Here is a 25,657-nt window from a genome sequence, read left to right as displayed (position 1 = left end):
CACTCACATACACACTCACGTACACACACTCACACTCACTCACACTCACGTACACACACATACACATACACACTCACTCAGTCACTCACACACGTACACACACTCACGTACACACGTACACACACTCACACACACTCACTCACACACGTACACACTCACACACACATACACACTCACTCACACACTCACATACACACTCACACACTCACGTACACACACACTCACACACACACACACGTATACACACACGTATACACACACAGTCACTCACACACACTCACACACTCACGTACACACACAGTCACTCACACACACTCACACACTCACGTACACACACAGTCACTCACACACACACTCACACACACTCACACACACACTCACATACACACACAGTCACGTACACACACTCACACACTCACGTACACACTCACTCACTCACACACTCACACACTCACACTCACACACACTCACACACTCACGTACACACTCATACACACTCACACACATACACACTCACTCACACACTCACATACACACGTACACACACTCACACACACTCACTCACACACTCATTCACACACTCACGTACACACACTCACGTACACACTCACTCACACACACTCACGTACACACACACACACTCACACACTCACTCACTCACTCACACACACTCACGTACACACACACACACTCACACACTCACTCACTCACACTCACGTACACACACTCACGTACACACACACACACTCACATACACTCACTCACTCACACACACTCACTCACTCACACACACTCACACACACTCACACTCACGTACACACACAGTCACTCACATACACTCACTCACTCACACTCACGTACTCACACTCACGTACACACACTCACTCACACACACTCACTCACTCACTCACACACACTCACTCACACACTCACGTACACACGTACGCACACTCACACACACTCACTCACACACATACACACACTCACACACACTCACTCACACACACTCACACACTCACACTCACGTACTCACACTCACGTACACACACTCACTCACACACATACACACACTCACTCACACACATACACACACTCACACACACTCACTCACACACACTCACTCACACACACTCACACACTCACACTCACGTACTCACACTCACGTACACACACTCACTCACTCACACACACTCACTCACTCACACACACTCACACACACTCACTCACACACACTCACACACTCACGTACACACGTACACACACTCACACACACTCACTCACACACATACACACACTCACACACACTCACTCACACACACTCACACACTCACGTACACACTCACACACACATACACACTCACTCACACACTCACACACTCACACACTCACTCACACACACTCACACACACGTATACACACACGTATACACACACAGTCACTCACACACACTCACACACTCACGTACACACACAGTCACTCACACACACTCACACACTCACGTACACACACAGTCACTCACACTCACTCACACACTCACTCACACACTCACACACACACACACGTATACACACACAGTCACTCACACACACTCACACACTCACGTACACACACTCACGTACACACTCACTCACACACACTCACTCACACACACTCACACACACTCACGTACACACGTACACACACTCACACACTCACTCACTCACTCACGCACACTCACTCACTCACACTCACGTACACACACTCACGTACACACACACACACTCACATACACACAGTCACTCACACACACTCACTCACACACACTCACTCACTCACACTCACGTACACACACTCACGTACACACACACACACTCACTCACACACTCACTCACACACACTCACACACTCACTCACTCACACACACTCACACACTCACTCACACACTCACGTACACACACAGTCACTCACACACACTCACACACTTACACACTCACATACACACAGTCACACACTCACACACTCACATACACACAGTCACACACTCACACACTCACATACACACACTCACACACTCACACACTCACATACACACAGTCACTCACACACACTCACACACACTCACTCACTCACACTCACGTACACACACTCACGTACACACACTCACGTACACACACTCACGTACACACACTCACACACACACGTACACACACACACACACTCACATACACATAGTCACTCACACACACTCACTCACTCACACTCACGTACACACATACACTCACACTCATATATACACACAGTCACTCACACACTCACTCACTCACACACGTATATATACACACTCATACACACTCACATACACACATACACGTACACACACAGTCACTCACTCACACTCACACACTCACACACTCACACTCATATATACACACAGTCACTCACACACACACGTATACACGTACACACACACTCACTCACACACTCACACACTCACACTCATATATACACACAGTCACACACACGTACACACGTACACACGTACACACACACTCACTCACTCACACTCACACTCATACAGTCACTCACACTCATATATACACACAGTCACTTACACACACACGTACACACGTACACACACACTCATATATACACACAGTCACACACACACACACGTACACACGTACACACACACTCACTCACACTCACGTACACACATACACTCACACTCATATATACACACAGTCACTCGCACACTCACTCACTCAACCACTCACTCACCACTCACTCATACACACACACATACACTCATATATACACACAGTCACTCACACACTCACTCACTCACTCACACACTCACACTCATATATACACACAGTCACTCACACACTCACTCACTCACACACGTATATATACACACTCATACACACTCACATACACACATACACGTATACACACAGTCACTCACACACACTCACACACTCACACACTCACACACTCACACACTCATACACTCACTCACACTCACGTACACACTCACTCACTCATGTACACACGTACACACGTACATACACACACACTCAACCACTCACTCACTCATTCACTCACCCACTCACACGCTCACTCATTCACTCACATATACACACACACACACAGTCACTCACACACTCACACACACGTACACACACACTCACACACACGTACACACACACTCACACACTCACACACACGTACACTCACGTACACATGTATATACACACACTCACACACACTCACACACTCACACGTACACACACACACGTACACTCACGTACACATGTATATACACACACTCACACACACTCACACACTCACACGTACACACACACACGTACACTCACGTACACATGTATAACAACAACCGCCATTCGCCACTAAGTGGCGGTGACGTCACCACGACGCTTGTGCCAGGCCATGTGCACCCTGAGGCCACGTGAAGTGTCGAACGCCCGCTGGCAGGAGGTCACGGGGCAGACCCAGCAGGTGCCACGGGTCGACTGACCGAGATGACCGAGATGACTGGCTGATGCACCACCTGTGCCCCCTACTGTGCCAACTTGCTGTGCTTTAGCCACCCGGCGCTCCGCTCGTTGTTGTGAGCGTCGCTCCTCCGCCCTCCGTTGTTGTTGGAGGGCGACTGCCTCCAACTGCCCAGTAGCGTCCTTCACGAGCCTCCTCCACAGAGGCCGATCTTGACACCGCTGGTACCAGTCATCGGCAAGTCCACTCAGCTCCACGTCCTCCTGTACCACATCACTCCATCTCTTCTCTAGCCCGTGCCGCGCCCCTTTAGCCCCCTCGATCCGGCCGAACAAAAGCTGTTTAGGCATGCGGTGGCTGGGCATGCGGGCTACATGACCCAGCCAACGCAGCCTTGCCTGCCGGAGGAGCTCACTGATGGGACTTTGCCCAGATCTTTCAAGGACTTGTGAGCTCCTCACACAATCCAGCCTGGTTAAACCCAGGATGGATCGTAGGCAGGCCAGCCTAAATGTTTCCAACCGGCGAAGATGCTCCACTAGGGGGGTCCACGTTTCGCAAGCATAGAGAAGGGAGGGAATGACCGTGGCCGAGAAGACCTGAAGCTTCGTGCGGAGCGACAGACCAGGCAGCTCCCACACAGCGTCACGCAACCGATGAAAAGATATTGCCGCTCGACTGATTCGGAGTGAGACCTCTGCTGATAAACTGGAGCCGGTCATAAGCACACTGCCCAGGTATGGGAAACTCTCCACTCTCTCCACAACTCACACACACACACGTATACACGTACACACACACTCACTCACACACTCACACACTCACACTCATATATACACACAGTCACTCACACACTCACACACACACGTATACACGTACACACTCACTCACACACACACACTCACTCACACACTCACACTCATATATACACACAGTCACTCACACACACACGTATACACGTACACACACACTCACACACTCACACACTCACACACTCACACTCATATATACACACAGTCACTCACACACACACGTATACACGTACACACTCACACTCACTCACACACTCACTCACACACTCACACACTCACACTCATATATACACACAGTCACTCACACACACACGTATACACGTACACACACACTCACTCACACACTCAGACTCATATATACACACAGTCACTCACACACACACACACGTATACACGTACACACTCACTCACACACACACACTCACTCACACACTCACACTCATATATACACACAGTCACTCACACACACACGTATACACGTACACACACACTCACTCACACACTCAGACTCATATATACACACAGTCACTCACACACACACACGTATACACGTACACACACACTCACACACTCACTCACACACTCACACACTCACACTCATATATACACACAGTCACTCACACACACACACGTATACACGTACACACACACTCACTCATTCACACACTCACACACTCATATATACACACAGTCACTCACACACACACACGTATACAAGTACACACTCACTCACTCACTCACACACTCACACTCATATATACACACAGTCACTCACACACACACGTATACACGTACACACTCACTCACACACACACACTCACTCACACACTCACACTCATATATACACACAGTCACTCACACACACACGTATACACGTACACACACACTCACTCACACACTCACTCACCTACAACAACAACCGCCATTCGCCACTAAGTGGCGGTGACGTCACCACGACGCTTGTGCCAGGCCAAGTGCACCTTGAGGCTGCCACGTGAAGTGTCGAACGCCCGCTGGCAGGAGGTCACGGGGCAGACCCAGCAGGTGCCATGGGTTTACTGCTGTGCCAGGCTAGGTGCATGAGGAGGTCACGGGGCAGACCCAGCAGGTGCCATGGGTTTACTGCTGTGCCAGGCTAGGTGCATGAGGAGGAGGTCACGGGGCAGACACAGCAGGTGCCACGGGTCGACTGACCGAGATGACCGAGATGACTGGCTGATGCACCACCTGTGCCCCCTACTGTACCAACTCACACACTCACACACTCACACACACCACATGATGATGCTGATGATGCTGATGATGCTGATGTTGATGATGCTGCTGATGATGATGATGATGTTGATGATGTTGATGATGATGTTGATGATGCTGCTGATGATGTTGATGATGCTGCTGATGATGATGTTGATGATGCTGATGATGATGATGATGCTGATGATTCTGATCATGATGATGATGATGTTGATGATGTTGATGCTGATGATGATACTACTGATGATGATGATGATGCTGATGATGATGATACTACTACTGATGATGATGATGCTACTGATGATGATGCTAATGATGATGATGATGATACTACTGATGATGATGATACTACTGATGATGATGTTGATGATGATACTACTGATGATGATGATACTACTGATGATGATGATGCTGATGATGATGCTGATGATGATGATGCTAATGATGATGATAATACTACTGATGATGATGATACTACTGATGATGATGATGATGATACTACTGATGATGATGATACTACTGATGATGATACTACTGATGATGATGATGATGCTAATGATGATGATACTACTGATGATGATACTACTGATGATGATGATACTACTGATGATGATGATACTACTGATGATGCTGATGATGATGCTGATGATGATGATGATACTACTGATGATGATGATGATGATGCTGCAGGCTACGGAGGAGGATTCAACGAGCGTGAGAATGTTGAGTACATCGAGAGAGAAGAGTCTGATGGCGAATACGATGAGGTGAGTGTCTCACTCTGTCTGACTCTGTCTCTCTGTGTGAGTCTCTGTGTGTGTGTGTGTGTCTCTGTGTGTCTCTGTGTGTGTCTCACTCTGTCTGACTCTGTCTCTGTGTGAGTCTCTGTGTGTGTGTGTGTGTCTCTGTGTGTCTCTGTGTGTGTGTCTCTGTGTGTGTCTCACTCTGTCTGACTCTGTCTCTCTGTGTGAGTCTCTGTGTGTGTGTGTCTCTGTGTGTCTCTGTGTGTGTGTCTCTGTGTGTCTCTGTGTGTGTCTCACTCTGTCTGACTCTGTCTCTGTGTGAGTTTCTGTGTGTGTGTGTGTGTCTCTGTGTGTCTCTGTGTGTGTGTCTCTGTGTGTCTCTGTGTGTGTCTCACTCTGTCTGACTCTGTCTCTCTGTGTGTGTCTCTGTGTGTGTGTGTGTCTCTGTGTGTCTCTGTGTGTGTGTCTCTGTGTGTCTCTGTGTGTGTCTCACTCTGTCTGACTCTGTCTCTCTGTGTGTGTCTCTGTGTGTCTCTGTGTGTGTCTCACTCTGTCTGACTCTGTCTCTCTGTGTGAGTCTCTGTGTGTGTGTGTGTCTCTGTGTGTCTCTGTGTGTGTGTCTCTGTGTGTCTCTGTGTGTGTCTCACTCTGTCTGACTCTGTCTCTCTGTGTGTGTCTCTGTGTGTCTCTGTGTGTGTCTCACTCTGTCTGACTCTGTCTCTCTGTGTGAGTCTCTGTGTGTGTGTGTGTGTCTGTGTGTGTCTGTCTGTGTGTCTCTGTGTGTGTCTATGTGTGTGTCTCTGTGTGTGTGTCTCTGTGTGTGTCTCTGTGTGTGTGTGTGTCTGTGTGTGTCTGTCTGTGTGTGTGTGTGTGTCTGTGTGTGTCTGTCTGTGTGTCTCTGTGTGTCTCTCTGTGTGTGTCTCTGTGTGAGTCTCTGTGTTTGTCTATGTGTGTGTCTCTGTGTGTGTCTCTCTGTGTGTGTCTCTGTGTGTGTCTCTGTGTGTGTGTGTGTCTTTCTGTGTGTCTCTCTGTGTGTGTGTCACTCTGTGTGTGTCTCTGTGTGTGTGTCTCTGTGTGTCTATCTGTGTGTGTCTCTGTGTGTGTCTCTGTGTGTGTCTATGTCTGTGTCTCTGTGTGTCTCTCTGTGTGTGTCTCTGTGTGAGTCTCACTCTGTGTGTGTCACTGTGTGTGTCTCTGTGTCTGTGTGTGTCTCTGTGTGTGTCTCTGTGTCTCTCTGTGTGTCTGTGTGTCTCACTCTGTCTCTGTGTGTGTCTCTGTGTGTCTCTGTGTGTGTCTCTGTGTGTGTCTATGTGTGTGTCTCTCTGTGTGTGTCTCTGTGTGAGTCTCACTCTGTGTGTGTCACTGTGTGTGTCTGACTCTGTCTCTGTATGTCTCTGTGTGTGTGTCTCTGTGTCTCTGTGTGTGTCTCTGTGTGTGTCTCTGTGTCTGTGTGTGTCTCTGTGTGTGTCTCTGTGTCTCTCTGTGTGTCTGTGTGTGTGTGTCTCACTCTGTCTCTGTGTGTGTGTCTCTGTGTGAGTGTCTCACTCTGTCTCTGTGTGTGTGTGTCTCACTCTGTCTCTGTGTGTGTGTCTCTGTGTGTCTCTGTGTGTGTCTCTGTGTGTGTCTCTGTGTGTCTCTCTGTGTGTGTGTCTCTGTGTGTGTGTCTCTGTGTGTCTGTGTCTCTGTGTGTGTGTGTCTCTGTGTGTGTCTCTCTGTGTGTGTCTCTGTGTGTGTCTCTGTGTGTGTCTCTGTGTGTGTCTCTGTGTGTCTCTGTGTCTCTGTGTCTCTGTGTGTCTCTGTGTGTCACTGTGTGTGTCTCTGTGTGTGTCTCTGTGTGTGTCTGTGTGTGTGTCTCTTGTGTGTCTGTGTGTGTGTCTCTGTGTGTGTCTCTCTGTGTGTGTCTCTGTGAGTCTCTATCGGTGTGTCTCTGTCTCTCTCTCTCTCCCCGTGTCTCTCTCCCCGTGTCTCTCTCTCCCCGTGTCTCTCTCACCCCGTGTCTCTCTCCCCGTGTCTCTCTCTCTCCCCGTGTCTCTCTCCCCGTGTCTCTCTCCCCGTGTCTCTCACACCCCGTGTCTCTCTCTCCCCGTGTCTCTCTCCCCGTGTCTCTCTCCCCGTGTCTCTCTCCCCGTGTCTCTCTCCCCGTGTCTCTCTCCCCGTGTCTCTCTCCCCGTGTCTCTCTCCCCGTGTCTCTCTCCCCGTCTCTCTCGCCGTGTCTCTCTCTCTCCGTGTCTCTTTCTCTCCCCGTGTCTCTCTCCCCGTGTCTCTCTCCCCGTGTCTCTCACACCCCGTGTCTCTCTCTCCCCGTGTCTCTCTCCCCGTGTCTCTCTCCCCGTGTCTCTCTCCCCGTGTCTCTATCCCCGTGTCTCTCTCCCCGTGTCTCTCTCCCCGTGTCTCTCCCCGTGTCTCTCTCTCTCCCCGTGTCTCTCTCTCTCCCCGTGTCTCTCTCCCTGTGTCTCTCTCACCCCGTGTCTCTCTCACCCCGTGTCTCTCTCTCCCCGTCTCTCTCTCTCCGTGTCTCTCTCCCCGTGTCTCTCTCACCCCGTGTCTCTCTCCCCGTGTCTCTCTCCCCGTGTCTCACCCCGTGTCTCTCTCCCCGTGTCTCTCATCCCGTGTCTCTCTCCCCGTGTCTCTCTCCCCGTGTCTCTCTCACCCCGTGTCTCTCTCACCCTGTGTCTCTCTCTCTCCCCGTGTCTCTCTCTCTCCCCGTGTCTCTCTCTCTCACCCCGTGTCTCTCGCTCTCCCCGTGTCTCTCTCTCTCACCCCGTGTCTCTCGCTCTCCCCGTGTCTCTCTCCCCGTGTCTCTCTCCCCGCAGTTTGGACGGAAGAAGAAACGTTTCCGTGGGTCTCTCTCACCCCGTGTCTCTTTCTCTCCCCGTGTCTCTCTCTCTCCCCGTGTCTCTCTCTCTCACCCCGTGTCTCTCGCTCTCCCCGTGTCTCTCGCTCTCCCCGTGTCTCTCTCCCCGTGTATCTCTCCCCGCAGTTTGGACGGAAGAAGAAACGTTTCCGTGGGTCTCTCTCGGCTTCGGGCTCCACGGAGACACGGGGACTCGGAGGGAGACACCAGCGGTCGGGGAACGCCAAGAGACACGGCGAGAGAGACACGGCGGGGGGAGAGAGACACGGCGAGAGAGACACGAAGGGACTTGAGGAGGAGGAAGAGGAAGAGGAGGAGGAGGATTTGTCTAAATACAAACTGGACGTAAGAGACACGGGGACAGAGAGAGACACGGGGAGAGACACGGGGAGAGACACGGGGAGAGACACGGGGAGAGACATGGGGAGAGAGACACGGGGAGAGAGACACGGGGAGAGAGACACGGGGAGAGACATGGGGAGAGACATGGGGAGAGAGAGACACGGGGAGAGACACGGGGAGAGACATGGGGAGAGAGACACGGGGGGAGAGACACGGTGAGAGAGAGACACGGGGAGAGAGACGGGGAGAGAGAGACACGGGGAGAGAGAGACACGGGGAGAGAGACACGGGGAGAGAGAGAGACACGGGAAGAGAGACATGGAGAGAGAGACACGGGGAGAGAGAGACACGGGGAGAGAGAGACACGGGGAGAGAAAGAGACACGGGAAGAGAGAGAGACACGGGGAGAGAGACACGGGGAGAGAGACACGGGGAGAGAGAGACACGGGGAGAGAAAGAGACACGGGAAGAGAGAGAGACACGGGGAGAGAGACACGGAGAGAGAGAGACACGGGGAGAGAAAGAGACGGGAAGAGAGAGAGACACGGGGAGAGAGAGACACGGGGAGAGAGAGACACGGGGAGAGAAAGTGACACGGGAAGAGAGAGAGACACGGGGAGAGAGACAAGGGGAGAGACACGGGGAGAGAGACACGGGGAGAGAGAGACACGGGGAGAGAAAGTGACACGGGAAGAGAGAGAGACACGGGGAGAGAGACACGGGGAGAGACACGGGGAGAGAGACACGGGGAGAGAGAGACACGGGGAGAGAGACACGGGGAGAGAGACGGGGAGAGACATGGGGAGAGAGACACGGGGAAAGAGACACGGGGAGAGAGAGACACGGGGAGAGAGACACGGGGGGAGAGACACGGGGAGAGAGACACGGGGAGAGAGAGAGACACGGGGAGAGACACGGGGAGAGACATGGGGAGAGAGACACGGGGAAAGAGACACGGGGAGAGAGACACGGGGGTAGAGACACGGGGAGAGAGAGAGACACGGGGAGAGACATTGGGAGAGAGACACACGGGGAAAGAGACACGGGGAGAGAGAGACACGGGGAGAGAGACACGGGGGGAGAGACACGGGGAGAGAGAGACACGGTGAGAGAGAGACACGGGGAGAGAGAGACACGGTGAGAGAGAGAGACACGGGGAGAGAGACACGGTGAGAGAGAGAGACACGGGGAGAGAGAGACACGGGGAGAGAGAGACACGGGGAGAGAGACACGGGGAGAGAGACACGGAGAGAGAGACACGGGGAGAGAGAGACACGGGGAGAGAGAGACACGGGGAGAGAGAGAGACACGGGAAGAGAGAGAGACACGGGGAGAGAGACACGGAGAGAGAGACACGGGGAGAGAGAGACACGGGGAGAGAGACACGGGGAGAGAGAGAGACACGGGGAGAGAGAGACACGGGGAGAGACACGGGGAGAGAGACACGGGGGGAGAGACACGGGGGGAGAGACACGGTGAGAGAGAGACACGGGGAGAGAGAGACACGGGGAGAGAGAGACACGGGGAGAGAGACACGGGGAGAGAGAGAGACACGGGAAGAGAGACACGGAGAGAGAGACACGGGGAGAGAGAGACACGGGGAGAGAGAGACACGGGGAGAGAGACACGGGGAGAGAGAGAGACACGGGAAGAGAGACACGGAGAGAGAGGCACGGGGAGAGAGAGACACGGGGACAGAGAGACACGGGGAGAGAAAGAGACACGGGAAGAGAGAGAGACACGGGGAGAGAGACACGGGGAGAGAGAGACACGGGGAGAGAGAGACACGGGGAGAGAAAGAGACACGGGAAGAGAGAGAGACACGGGGAGAGAGACACGGAGAGAGAGACACGGGGAGAGAGAGACACGGGGAGAGAAAGAGACACGGGAAGAGAGAGAGACACGGGGAGAGAGACAAGGGGAGAGAGAGAGACACGGGGAGAGAGACACGGGGAGAGACACGGGGAGAGAGACACGGGGAGAGAGAGACACGGGGAGAGAGACACGGGGAGAGACACGGGGAGAGAGACACGGGGAGAGAGAGACACGGGGAGAGAGACACGGGGAGAGAGACGGGGAGAGACATGGGGAGAGAGACACGGGGAGAGAGAGACACGGGGAGAGAGACACGGGGGGAGAGACACGGGGAGAGAGACACGGGGAGAGAGAGAGACACGGGGAGAGACACGGGGAGAGACATGGGGAGAGAGACACGGGGAAAGAGACACGGGGAGAGAGAGACACGGGGAGAGAGACACGGGGGTAGAGACACGGGGAGAGAGACACGGGGAGAGAGAGAGACACGGGGAGAGACATTGGGAGAGAGACACGGGGAAAGAGACACGGGGAGAGAGAGACACGGGGAGAGAGACACGGGGGGAGAGACACGGGGAGAGAGACACGGTGAGAGAGAGACACGGGAAGAGAGAGACACGGTGAGAGAGAGAGACACGGGGAGAGAGAGACACGGGGAGAGAGAGACACGGGGAGAGAGAGACACGGGGAGAGAGAGACACGGGGAGAGAGACGGGGAGAGAGAGACACGGGGAGAGAGAGAGACACGGGGAGAGAGAGACACGGGGAGAGAGACACGGGGAGAGAGAGAGACACGGAGAGAGAGACACGGGGAGAGAGAGACACGGGGAGAGAGACACGGGGGGAGAGACACGGTGAGAGAGACACGGGGAGAGAGAGACACGGGGAGAGAGACACGGGGGGAGAGACACGGTGAGAGAGAGACACGGGGAGAGAGACGGGGAGAGAGAGACACGGGGAGAGAGAGACACGGGGAGAGAGACACGGGGAGAGAGAGAGACACGGGAAGAGAGACACGGGGAGAGAGAGACACGGGGAGAGAAAGAGACACGGGAAGAGAGAGAGACACGGGGAGTGAGACACGGAGAGAGAGACACGGGGAGAGAGAGAGACACGGGGAGAGAGAGACACGGGGAGAGAGAGACACGGGGAGAGAAAGAGACACGGGAAGAGAGAGAGACACGGGGAGAGAGACACGGAGAGAGACACGGGGAGAGAGAGACACGGGGAGAGAGAGACACCGGGAGAGAAAGAGACACGGGAAGAGAGAGAGACACGGGGAGAGAGACAAGGGGAGAGAGAGAGACACGGGGAGAGACACGGGGAGAGAGACACGGGGAGAGACACGCAGAGAGACACGGGGAAAGAGACACGGGGAGAGAGAGACACGGGGAGAGAGACACGGGGGGAGAGACACGGGGAGAGAGACACGGGGAGAGACACGGGGAGAGACATGGGGAGAGAGACACGGGGAGATAGACACGGGGGGAGAGACACGGGGAGAGAGAGACACTGGGAGAGAGACACGGTGAGAGAGAGACACGGGGAGAGAGAGACACGGGGAGAGAGACACGGTGAGAGAGAGAGACACGGGGAGAGAGAGACATGGGGAGAGACACGGGGAGAGAGAGACACGGGGAGAGAGACACGGAGAGAGAGACACGGGGAGAGAGAGACACGGGGAGAGAGACACGGGGGAGAGAGACACGGGGAGAGAGACACGGGGGGAGAGAGACACGGGGAGAGAGACACGGGGAGAGAGAGACACGGGGAGAGAGAGACACGGGGAGAGAGACACGGGGGGAGAGACACGGTGAGAGAGACACGGGGAGAGAGAGACACGGGGAGAGAGAGACACGGGGAGAGAGAGAGAGACACGGGGAGAGAGACACGGGGAGAGAGACACGGGGAGAGAGACACGGGGAGAGAGAGACACGGGGAGAGAGAGACACGGGGAGAGAGAGAGAGACACGGGGAGGGTAGTGTATAGTAGATGCTGATGATGATGATGCTGATGATGCTGATGATGCTGATGATGCTGATGCTGATGATGCTGATGATGCTGATGATGCTGATGATGATGCTGATGATGCTGATGATGATGATGATGCTGATGATGATGACGATGATGATGACGATGATGATGACGATGATGATGACGATGATGACGCTGATGATGCTGATGATGATGATGCTGATGATGATGCTGATGATGATGATGCTGATGATGCTGATGATGATGATGCTGATGATGATGATGCTGATGATGATGACGATGATGATGACGCTGATGATGCTGATTGTATCTGCAGGATGACGATGATGATGCTGATGATGCTGATTGTATCTGCAGGATGACGATGATGATGACGATGATGATGCTGATGATGATGATGATTGTATCTGCAGGATGACGATGATGATGATGATGCTGATTGTATCTGCAGGATGACGATGATGACGACGACGACGACGACGATGACGACGTGGATTTGTCTAAGTACGCCCTGGACGACGATGAGGAGGTGGAGGGCGTGAAGGAGGTGGACAAGGTGGACACTGAGGACAAGCAGGGAGACAAGGTGGACAAGCAGGGAGACAAGGTGGACAAGCAGGGAGACAAGTTGGACAAGCAGGGAGACACTGACGATGCAGAGAAAGACGGAAAAGGGTGAGTGGGTGGGTGAGTGGGTGGGTGAGTGAGTGAGTGAGTGGGTGAGTGGGTGGGTGGGTGGGTGAGTGGGTGAGTGGGTGGGTGAGTGGGTGAGTGGGTGGGTGGGTGAGTGGGTGGGTGAGTGGGTGAGTGAGTGGGTGGGTGAGTGGGTGGGTGAGTAGGTGGGTGGGTGGGTGGGTGGGTGAGTGAGTGAGTGGGTGGGTGGGTGGGTGAGTGGGTGGGTGGGTGGTTGAGTGGGTGAGTGGGTGGTTGAGTGGGTGAGTGGGTGGGTGAGTGGGTGGGTGAGTGGGTGGGTGAGTGGGTGGGTGGGTGGGTGAGTGAGCGGGTGGGTGAGCGGGTGGGTGAGCGGGTGGGTGAGCGAGTGGGTGGGCGGGTGGGTGGGCGGGTGGGTGAGCGGGTGGGTGGGCGGGTGAGTGGGCGGGTGGGTGGGTGGGTGAGTGAGTGAGTGAGTGGGTGGGTGAGTGGGTGAGTGGGTGGGTGGGTGAGTGGGTGGGTGAGTGGGTGGGTGGGTGAGTGGGTGGGTGAGTGGGTGGGTGGGTAAGTGAGTGAGTGAGTGGGTGGGTGGGTGGGTGAGTGGGTGAGTGAGTCGGTGGGTGAGTGAGTGAGTGAGTGGGTGAGTGAGTGGGTGGGTGGGTGGGTGAGTGGGTGGGTGAGTGGGTGGGTGAGTGGGTGGGTGAGTGGGTGGGTGAGTGGGTGGGTGAGTGGGTGGGTGGGTGGGTGAGTGGGTGGGTGAGTGAGTGGTTGGGTGAGTGAGTGAGTGGGTGGGGGAGTGGGTGAGTGAGTGAGTGGGTGAGTGAGTGGGTGGGTGAGTGGGTGGGTGGTTGAGCGGGTGGGTGGGTGAGTGGGTGGGTGAGTGGGTGAGTGAGTGGGTGGGTGAGTGGGTGGGTGAGTAGGTGGGTGGGGTGGGTGGGTGAGTGAGTGAGTGGGTGGGTGGGTGGGTGGTTGAGTGGGTGAGTGGGTGGGTGAGTGGGTGAGTGGGTGGGTGAGTGGGTGAGTGAGTGGGTGGGTGGGTGAGTGAGTGGGTGGGTGGGTGAGTGAGTGGGTGAGTGAGTGGGTGGGTGAGTGAGTGGGTGAGCGAGTGGGTGGGCGGGTGGGTGGGCGGGTGGGTGAGCGGGTGGGTGAGCGAGTGGGTGGGCGAGTGAGTGGGCGGGTGGGTGGGTGGGCGGGTGGGTGAGTGAGTGAGTGAGTGGGTGAGTGAGTGGGTGAGTGAGTGGGTGAGTGAGTGAGTGGGTGGGTGAGTGGGTGGGTGGGTGAGTGAGTGGGTGGGTGAGTGGGTGAGTGGGTGGGTGGGTGGGTGAGTGGGTGGGTGGGTGGGTGAGTGGGTGGGTGGGTGGGTGAGTGGGTGGGTGAGTGGGTGAGTGAGTGAGTGGGTGGGTGGGTGGGTGGGTGAGTGGGTGAGGGTGAGTGGGTGGGTGGTTGAGCGGGTCGGTGGGTGAATGGGTGGGTGAGTGGGTGAGTGAGTGGGTGGGTGAGTAGGTGGGTGGGTGGGTGGGTGAGTGAGTGAGTGAGTGGGTGGGTGGGTGGGTGGGTGAGTGGGTGGGTGGGTGAGTGGGTGGGTGGGTGGTTGAGTGGGTGGGTGGGTGAGTGGGTGGGTGAGTGGGTGGGTGGGTGAGTGAGTGGGTGAGTGAGTGGGTGGGTGAGCGAGTGGGTGAGCGAGTGGGTGGGCGGGTGGGTGAGCGGGTGGGTGAGCGGGTGGGTGAGCGAGTGAGTGGGCGTGTGGGTGGGCGTGTGGGTGGGTGGGTGAGTGAGTGGGTGAGTGAGTGGGTGAGTGAGTGAGTGGGTGGGTGAGTGGGTGGGTGGTTGGGTGAGTGAGTGAGTGGGTGGTTGAGTGGGTGAGTGGGTGGGTGGGTGAGTGAGTGAGTGGGTGGGTGAGTAGGTGGGTGGGTGAGTGAGTGAGTGGGTGGGTGGGTGGTTGAGTGGGTGAGTGGGTGAGTGGGTGAGTGAGTGAGTGGGTGGGTGAGTAGGTGGGTGGGTGAGTGAGTGAGTGGGTGGGTGGGTGGTTGAGTGGGTGAGTGGGTGGGTGAGTGGGTGGGTGGGTGAGTGAGTGGGTGGGTGAGTGAGTGGGGTGAGCGAGTGGGTGGGCGGGTGGATGAGCGGGTGGGTGAGCGGGTGGGTGAGCGGGTGGGTGAGCGGGTGGGTGAGCGGGTGGGTGAGCGGGTGGGTGAGCGAGTGGGTGAGCGGGCGGGTGGGTGGGTGGGCGGGTGGGTGGGTGGGTGAGTGGGTGGGTGGGTGGGTGAGTGGGTGGGTGGGTGAGTGGGTGGGTGGGTGGGTGAGTGGGTGGGTGGGTGGGTGAGTAGGTGAGTGAGTGAGTGGGTGAGTGGATGAGTGAGTGAGTGGGTGGGTGGGTGAGTGAGTGGGTGGGTGAGTGGATGAGTGGGTGGGTGAGTGAGTGGGTGAGTGGGTGGGTGAGTGGTGGGTGGGTGGGTGATTGGGTGAGTGAGTGGGTGAGTTGGTGAGTGGGTGGGTGGGTGAGTGAGAGAGTGGGTGAGTGAGAGAGTGGGTGGGTGGGTGGTTGGGTGAGTGACTGAGTGACTGACTGAGTGAGTGAGTAGGTAGGTGACTGAGTGACTGAGTGACTGAGTCACTGAGTGAGTGACTGAGTGACTGACTAAGTGAGTGACTGACTGAGTGACTGACTAAGTGAGTGACTGAGTCACTGAGTCACTGACTGACTGAGTGAGTACGTGAGTAGGTGAGTAGGTGACTGACTGACTGAGTGAGTGACTGACTGACTGAGTGACTGAGTGACTTAGTGAGTGAGTAGGTGAGTGAGTAGGTGAGTGACTGACTGAGTGAGTGACTGACTGAGTGAGTAGGTGAGTGAGTGACTGACTGAGTGACTGAGGGAGTGACTGACTGAGTGACTGAGTGAGTGACTGAGTGAGTGACTGACTGAGTGACTGAGTGACTGAGTGACTGAGTGAGTAGGTGAGTGACTGAGTGAGTAGGTGAGTGACTAAGTGAGTAGGTGAGTGAGTGACTGACTGACTGACTGAGTGACTGAGTGAGTGACTGAGTGAGTGACTGACTGAGTGACTGAGTGACTGAGTGACTGAGTGAGTAGGTGAGTGACTGAGTGAGTAGGTGAGTGACTGAGTGAGTAGGTGAGTGAGTGACTGACTGACTGACTGAGTGAGTAGGTGATTGAGTGAGTGAGTGACTGACTGAGTAAGTGAGTAGATGAGTGAGTAGGTGACTGACTGAGTGACTGACTGACTGACTGAGTGACTGAGTGAGTGACTGACTGAGTGAGTGAGTGACTGAGTGACTGAGTGAGTAGGTGAGTGACTGACTGACTGACTGAGTGAGTAGGTGATTGGGTGAGTGAGTAGGTGACTGAGTGAGTGAGTGACTGACTGACTGAGTGAGTAGGTGAGTAGGTGAGTAGGTGAGTGAGTGACTGACTGACTGAGTGACTGAGTGAGTGAGTGACTGAGTCACTGAGTGACTGACTGAGTAACTGAGTGACTGAGTGAGTGACTGAGTGACTGACTGAGTGAGTGACTGAGTGACTGACTGAGTGACTGAGTGAGTGACTGACTGACTGACTGAGTGACTGAGTGACTGACTGAGCGACTGACTAATTGACTATCTCTACCCCCCCCCCCTCACCCTTCAGATCCGCGTCTCGTAAACGTCGCCACTCCTCCAGTTCCTCCAGTTCGTCCAAATCCTCCAAATCGTCCAAATCCTCCGTCTCTCACCGTCGCCATCGGCGCTCCACCTCCTCCACCTCCTCCTCCACCTCCTCCACCACCTCCTCCTCCAACTCGTCACCAGCTCACCGCTCACCAGCTCACTCCTCCAGCTCCTCACCGACCGCCGCTCACCAAAAACAGCGGCGGCAGCAGCGGCAGCAGCGTGGCTCACGGGACAGGTTTGGTCACATGGTTACACGGTCACACGATCACGTGGTCACATGGTCACACACGGTCACGCGTGGTCACGGGGTCACGGGGTCAAGAGGTTACGGCGTCACACACGGTCACATGGTTACGGGGTCACATGATTACGTGATCACATGGTCACATGGTCACATGGTTACACAATCACGTGATCACATGGTCACGGGGTCACGGGGTCACGTGATCACATGGTCACACACGGTCCACACGGTCACATGAAACATGGTCACACAGAGTCACACGGTGACATCGTCACCACCATCATCACCATCACCATCATCACTATCATCACTATTATCACCATTATCACCACCACCATCACCACTATCACCACCACCACTATCATCATCACCATCATCATCATCACCACCACCATCACCACTATCACCACCACTATCATCACCACCACCACCATCACCACCACCACTCACCACCATCACCACCATCATCATCACCACCACCATCACCACTATCACCACCACTATCATCACCACCACCACCACCACCGCTTCACCAGGTAACGAACGTGAGGCTGAGTCGACCTAGGGGAGGCCCAGGACCGCTTCAGACAGTCGCTATCACCGCTGTTGACCGTGAGCGGGAAATCCATCCCGGGTCACCGGCTTTTGTAGCAGCAGCAGCAGCAGCATAGCGATGACTCCTACCCCACAGTGACACCTACACACACGAAGACAATACTCTCTGGATCTTCTTGGTTCTTTCGGTAAAGTCGTCACGTAGAAGGGAAATAATAAACTAATAAAAGTAAAACATAATAAAGTACAATTCTCACGACGTTTCGGCCACAACGCAAGCAGCCGTCCTCAGGTGAAGAAGAACAGGTCTGTCGGAAAGACAGCGTCTGAATGAGCACCACCAAGCTTGGCAGCGTATATACTTAAATATATACTTAAATATACGCTGCCAAGCTTGGTGGTGTTCAGAAGAACAGGGCTGTCGCAAAGACAGCGTCTGAATGAGCACCACCAAGCTTGGCAGCGTATATACTTAAATATATACTTAAATATACGCTGCCAAGCTTGGTGGTGTTCAGAAGAACAGGTCTGTCGGAAAGACAGCGTCTGAATTAGCACCACCAAGCTTGGCAGCGTATATACTTAAATATATACTTAAATATACGCTGCCAAGCTTGGTGGTGTTCAGAAGAACAGGGCTGTCGCAAAGACAGCGTCTGAATGAGCACCACCAGGCTTGGCAGCGTATATTTAAGCTGGGTTGGAGGGGGAAGGGCGCCTTGACAAAATAATTTGCATATCAACAGAGAATTTAGCATATTTATGGGAAATGCAGGTATGTGATTAGTAACTACTTGTGAAATGCGTAGGAGGTGGGCGGGGGGTTTCAAAGTCATATTATGCCCGTGCATTATGCAGGATTAGCAGCATCAAAGGGAGGGGGTAGGGGTGGCATTAATAAAGGGAAGGAATGTTAATAGTATGTAGCTGCAGTAATTCACTGTCTGGTAGTTGTTTGGTTCAAGTGATGTACCAAGAGAAAGTAAGGAATTACATACTAGCATACCACGACGTTTCGATCGCAACACAAGCAATCGTCATCGGGTGCAAATGAAATAGAAACACAAATCTAGTACACCATTGGAACCTCATTTGCCAGTAAAAAAAAAATATGATAATATTTTTTTTACCCTTCTATCTGGCAACAAAACTGGCACCTTTTTTACAAGGAGTCATGTTTGCATAGACCGCAATACCTGCAGTCATAATGCAAACAAAAGAACATAACTCTGATAATGTGCACTGTCCTTGAAGTTGATTGATCCACATCCGAGACAGCTTTCTTTAGAGCCTAGTCTCACATGGGTTGGACCAGATGACGCCAAAAGGCGCACAACTCAAAGACAATGCACCATCAGAGTATCAGAGCTCGGGGCAAGCATCTACACTATGGGAACCTCATTTGCCAGTAAAAATATGATAATTGGTTTTTTACCCTTCTATCTGGCAACAAAACTGACACCTTTTTACAAGGAGTCATGTTTGCATAGACCGCAATACCTGCAGCCATAATACGTGTGACTTTTGGCGTCATCTGGTCCAACCCATGTGAGACGAGGCTCTAAGAAAAGCTGTCTCGGGTGTGGACCAATCAACTTCAAGGACAGTGCACACACATTATCAGAGTTGTGTGTTTTGTTTGCATTACGACTGCAGGTATTGCGGTCTATGCAAACATGACTCCTTGTAAAAAAGGTGTCAATTTTGTTGCCAGATAGAAGGGTAAAAAACCAATTATCAAATCTAGTAGTATACTTAGACATGTAATGTTATACAACAGAGAGTCGGATAACATAACAGTCAACACCCTACCTGGTTGATTACGTTCTTGCTGAGAATGCTACATTTGTGATTCTGTGTTACTGTGATGTCATGCCGTGTTACTGTGATGTCATTCCGTGTTACTGTGATGTCATTCTGTGTTACTGTGATGTCATGCCGTGTTACTGTGATGTCATTCTGTGTTACTGTGATGTCATGCCGTGTTACTGTGATGTCATTCTGTGTTACTGTGATGTCATGCAGTGTTACTGTGATGTCATTCTGTGTTACTGTGATGTCATGCCGTGTTACTGTGATGTCATTCTGTGTTACAATGATGTCACACACTGTCACTGTGATGTCATTCCGTGTTACTATGATGTCACACACTGTTACTGTGATGTCATTCTGTGTTACTGTGATGTCATGCCGTGTTACTGTGATGTCATTCTGTGTTACTGTGATGTCATGCAGTGTTACTGTGATGTCATTCTGTGTTACTGTGATGTCATGCCGTGTTACTGTGATGTCATTCTGTGTTACAATGATGTCACACACTGTCACTGTGATGTCATTCCGTGTTACTATGATGTCACACACTGTTACTGTGATGTCATTCTGTGTTACTGTGATGTCATGCCGTGTTACTGTGATGTCATTCTGTGTTACAATGATGTCACACACTGTCACTGTGATGTCACACACTGTTACTGTGATGTCATTCTGTGTTACTGTGATGTCATGCCGTGTTACTGTGATGTCATGCCGTGTTACTGTGATGTCATGCCGTGTTACTGTGATGTCATGCCGTGTTAGTTTGATGTCATGCCGTGTTACTGTGATGTCATGCAGTGTTAGTTTGATGTCATGCCGTGTTACTGTGATGTCATGCCGTGTTACTGTGATGTCACGCTGTGTCATTGAACAAGATTAACAAAATATCTCTTCCCTGTCTCTTTGTGTCTCTGTCTCTCTGTCTGTCTGTCTCTGTGTCTCTGTCTGTCTCTGTGTGTCTGTGTGTGTGTCTCTCTGTCTCTGTGTGTGTCTCTCTGTATGTGTCTCTCTGTCTCTGTGTGTCTGTCTGTCTCTCTGTGTCTCTGTGTCTCTGTGTGTGTGTCTCTCTCTGTCTATCTCTGTGTGTCTCTCTGTCTGTCTCTGTGTGTCTCTCTGTGTGTGTCTCTGTCTCTGTGTGTCTGTCTGTCTCTCTGTGTCTCTGTCTCTGTGTGTCTCTCTGTCTCTATCTTTCTCTGTGTGTGTCTCTCTGTCTCTCTGTCTTTTTGTCTCTCTGTGTGTGTGTGTCTCTCTGTCTATGTCTCTCTGTCTGTCTCTCTGTGTGTGTGTCTCTGTCTCTGTGTGTGTGTCTCTTTCTGTGTGTGTGTCTCTGTGTGTGTCTCTCTATCTCTGTGTCTCTCCGTGTGTCTCTCTGTCTTTGTGTCTCTCCGTGTGTCTCTCTGTGTCTGTGTGTCTCTGTCTCTTTGGCTTTCTGTGTCTCTCTGTGTCTCTCTGTCTCTGTGTCTCGCTGTGTCTCTCCGTGTGTCTCTCTGTCTCTCTGTCTCTGTGTCTCTCTGTGTCTCTGTGTCTCTGTGTCTCTGTCTGTGTCTCTGTGTCTCTCTCTCTGTGTCTCTGTCTGTGTCTCTGTTTGTGTCTCTGTGTCTCTCCATGTGTCTCTCTGTCTCTGTCTCTCCGTGTGTCTCTCTGTCTCTGTGTGTCTCTGTCTCTGTGTGTCTCTGTCTCTGTGTGTCTCTGTGTGTCTCTGTGTCTCTCTGTGTGTCTCTGTCTCTGTGTGTCTCTGTGTGTCTCTGTGTCTCTGTGTCTCTGTGTCTCTGTGTCTCTCTGTCTCTGTGTCTCTCTGTCTCTGTGTGTCTCTCTGTCTCTGTGTCTCTCTGTCTCTCTGTCTCCGTGTGTCTCTGTGTCTCTGTGTGTCTCTCTGTCTCTGTGTGTCTCTGTGTCTCTCTGTCTCCGTGTGTCTCTGTGTGTCTCCGTGTGTCTCTCTGTCTCTGTGTGTCTCTGTGTGTCTCTGTGTCTCTGTGTCTCTCTGTCTCTCTGTCTCTGTGTGTCTCTCTGTCTCTCTGTCTCTGTGTGTCTCTCTGTCTCTCTGTCTCTGTGTGTCTCTGTGTCTCTCTGTCTCTGTGTGTCTCTGTCTCTCTGTCTCTGTGTGTCTCTCTGTCTCTCTGTGTCTCTGTGTCTCTCTGTCTCTGTCTCTGTGTGTCTCTCTGTCTCTGTGTGTCTCTCTGTCTCTCTGTCTCTGTGTGTCTCTCTGTCTCTGTGTGTCTCTGTGTCTCTCTGTCTCTCTGTCTCTGTGTGTCTCTCTGTCTCTGTGTGTCTCTGTCTCTCTGTCTCTGTGTGTCTCTCTGTCTCTGTGTGTCTCTGTGTCTCTCTGTCTCTGTGTCTCTCTGTCTCTCTGTCTCTGTGTGTCTCTGTGTCTCTCTGTCTCTGTGTGTCTCTCTGTCTCTGTGTGTCTCTGTGTCTCTCTGTCTCTGTGTGTGTCTCTGTCTCTGTGTGTCTCTGTGTCTCTCTGTCTCTGTGTGTCTCTGTGTCTCTCTGTCTCTGTGTGTGTCTCTGTCTCTGTGTGTCTCTGTGTGTCTCTGTCTCTGTGTGTCTCTGTGTGTCTCTGTGTGTCTCTGTGTCTCTGTGTGTCTCTGTGTGTCTCTGTGTGTATCTGTGTGTCTCTGTGTGTCTCTGTGTGTCTCTGTGTGTCTCTGTCTCTGTGTGTCTCTGTGTCTCTGTGTGTCTCTGTGTGTCTCTGTGTGTCTCTCTGTCTCTGTGTGTCTCTGTGTGTCTCCAGATCCTCCAAGTCGTCCTCAGCATCGCGCTCTCCCCAAAAAAACTACTTAGACACAGACACACAGATAGACACAGACACACAGAGAGACACAAACACAGACACATAGACACAGAGACACAGACACAAAGACACACAGAGACACATAGAGACACATAGAGACACACACAGAGACACAGAGAGACACAGAGACACACACATAGACACAGAGACACAGAGACACACACATATACACACAGAGACATAGACACACAGACACAGAGAGACACACAGAGACACATAGAGACACACACATAGACACAGACACATAGACACACACACAGACACACAGACACATAGACACATATTGACACACAGACACACACACATCGACACACACACTACACAGATAGACACACAGACACATAGACACAGACACATAGAGACACACACATAGACACACACAGAGACACAGAAACACACACACATAGACACAGAGACATATACACATAGACACAGAGAGCCACACATAGACACAGATTTACACACACAGAGACACAGATACATAGACACACAGACACAGATTGACACACATAGACACACAGACACAGACAGATTGACACAGACACATAGACACAGAGAGACACAGAGGTATAACTCACACACACACACACAGACACACACAGACACACACAGACACACAGCTATTCACATTTAGAGACACACACACAGAGACACACAGAGTTATAACTCACACACACACAGACACACACACAGACACACACAGAGACACACACAGAGACACACACAGACACACGGACACTCACATTTAGAGACACTCACAGAGACACAGAGACACACACAGACACACACAGTTATAACTCACTCACACACACAGACACACACACAGAGACATACACACACACAGAGACACACAGACATTCACACACAGAGACACAGACATTCACACACAGACACACACAGACACACACAGAGTTATAACTCACAAAGACAAAGATCCCCCGTATAGCATGTAACAGACTGCAGGGCCAAGTGCTGCTAGCGAGTAGCAGGACCTATGGAAGGCTGGCACGGCACACGAGGGGTGGGTGGCCAGCACCACGCCCGGCCGCCTTTGTCTCCCCTGTGCTAGCGATGTTACTACACCATCACCACCATCACCACCATCACCACCTTCACCGCTACACCAGGGGAGGCCCAGGACCGGTTTGTAGCGCAGCATAGCGCTGACCACTACACACAGACACACATAGACACACACACAGACACACACAGACACACACAGACACACAGACACACACAGACACAGTCACTCACGCAGACACACACAGTCACTCACGCAGACACACAGACAGACACAGACACACGCAGACAGACAGACACACACACACAGACACACACACAGACACACACAGACACACACACAGTCACACACAGACAGACACACACACAGAAGACAGACACACAGTCACACACACAGCCACACATGCAGACAGACACACAGACACACACGCAGACAGACACAGACACACAGTCACTCACACAGTCACACACGCAGACACACACAGACACACACGCAGACACACACGCAGACACACACACAGTCACACACGCAGACAGAAGACAGACACACACAGTCACTCACATAGTCACACACGCAGACAGACACACACACACACACAGCCACACACGCAGACAGACACACAGACACACACACAGACACACACGCAGACAGACACACACAGACACAGCCACACACACAGTCACACACGCAGACACACAGACACGCAGACAGAAGACAGACACACACAGTCACACACGCAGACAGACACACAGACACACACACAGACACACACGCAGACAGAAGACAGACACACACAGTCACTCACATAGTCACACACGCAGACAGACACACAGACACACACACACAGCCACACACGCAGACAGACACACACACAGACACACACGCAGACAGACACACAGACACACAGTCACACACACACACACGCAGACACACAGACACGCAGACAGAAGACAGACACACACAGTCACACACGCAGACAGACACACACAGAAACATACACAGACACACACAGAAACATACACAGTCAAACACAGACACATACAGACTGTGAACTGGCCATTATTAAATCTGAATGAAATTCACTACCACACAGACTCCCTGCTTTCTGTGTGTGGGTGAAGTGGGTTGGTGAGTGGGTTGGTGAGTGAGTGGGTGATGAGTGAGTGGATGGGTGGGTGGGTGAGTGGGTGAGTGAGTGCGTGAGTGAGTGGGTTGAGGGTGAGTGAGTGAGTGGGTGGAGGATGAGTGAGTGAATGGGTTGGTGAATGAGTGGGTGGATGGGTGAGTGGGTGCTTGAGTGAGTGGGGGGGGGGGTGCGTTAGTGAGTGGAGGGTGAGTGAATAAGTGAGTGGAGGGTGAGTGAGTGGGTTGGTGAGTGAGTGGGTGAGTGGATGGGTGATTGGGTGAGTGAGTGAGTGGGTGGGTGGGTGAGTGAGTGGGTGAGTGGAGGGTGAGTGGGTGATGAGTTAGTGGGTGAGTGAGTGGAGGGTGAGTTGGTGGGGTGAGTGGGTGAGTGAGTGGAGGGTGAGTTGGTGGGGTGAGTGAGTGGGTGTGTAATAACACGCTGGAGACGGCTTGTAGAATCGGTCCTTTTATTCAC

The 25,657-nt window shown here is 52.8% G+C and overlaps 2 protein-coding genes across 3 annotated transcripts in view; both read left to right on the top strand.

Annotated features, from left to right (window-relative positions):
- ZRANB2 (zinc finger RANBP2-type containing 2) overlaps window positions 1-25,145 on the top strand; it is a 40,669-nt gene extending 15,524 nt beyond the window's left edge. The window contains exons 6-10 of one of the 2 annotated variants that reach the window (XM_078621342.1): window positions 6,252-6,328; window positions 9,285-9,503; window positions 13,763-13,986; window positions 17,609-17,866; window positions 22,977-25,145. In XM_078621342.1, coding sequence (XP_078477468.1) covers window positions 6,252-6,328; window positions 9,285-9,503; window positions 13,763-13,986; window positions 17,609-17,866; window positions 22,977-23,082 — 884 coding nt within the window. In that variant the 3' untranslated portion in view covers window positions 23,083-25,145. Of the gene's footprint in view, window positions 1-6,251; window positions 6,329-9,284; window positions 9,504-13,762; window positions 13,987-17,608; window positions 21,198-22,976 lie in introns of those variants that run through there. The other variant, XM_078621341.1, reaches the window with a different exon arrangement.
- LOC144738334 (uncharacterized) lies at window positions 4,235-6,297 on the top strand. The gene is made up of 2 exons (XM_078621378.1): window positions 4,235-5,351; window positions 5,483-6,297. The coding sequence occupies exon 1, from the start codon at window positions 4,235-4,237 to the stop codon at window positions 5,303-5,305; it is 1,071 nt and encodes a 356-aa protein (XP_078477504.1). The 3' UTR covers window positions 5,306-5,351; window positions 5,483-6,297.
- Window positions 25,146-25,657: the final 512 nt, after the last annotated feature.

Source organism: Lampetra planeri, chromosome 81 (assembly GCF_965212315.1).
Source record: "Lampetra planeri chromosome 81, kcLamPlan1.2.h2, whole genome shotgun sequence".
Classification (NCBI taxonomy): Eukaryota; Metazoa; Chordata; class Hyperoartia; order Petromyzontiformes; family Petromyzontidae; genus Lampetra; species Lampetra planeri.
This window is presented reverse-complemented; position numbering and strand designations above follow the sequence as displayed.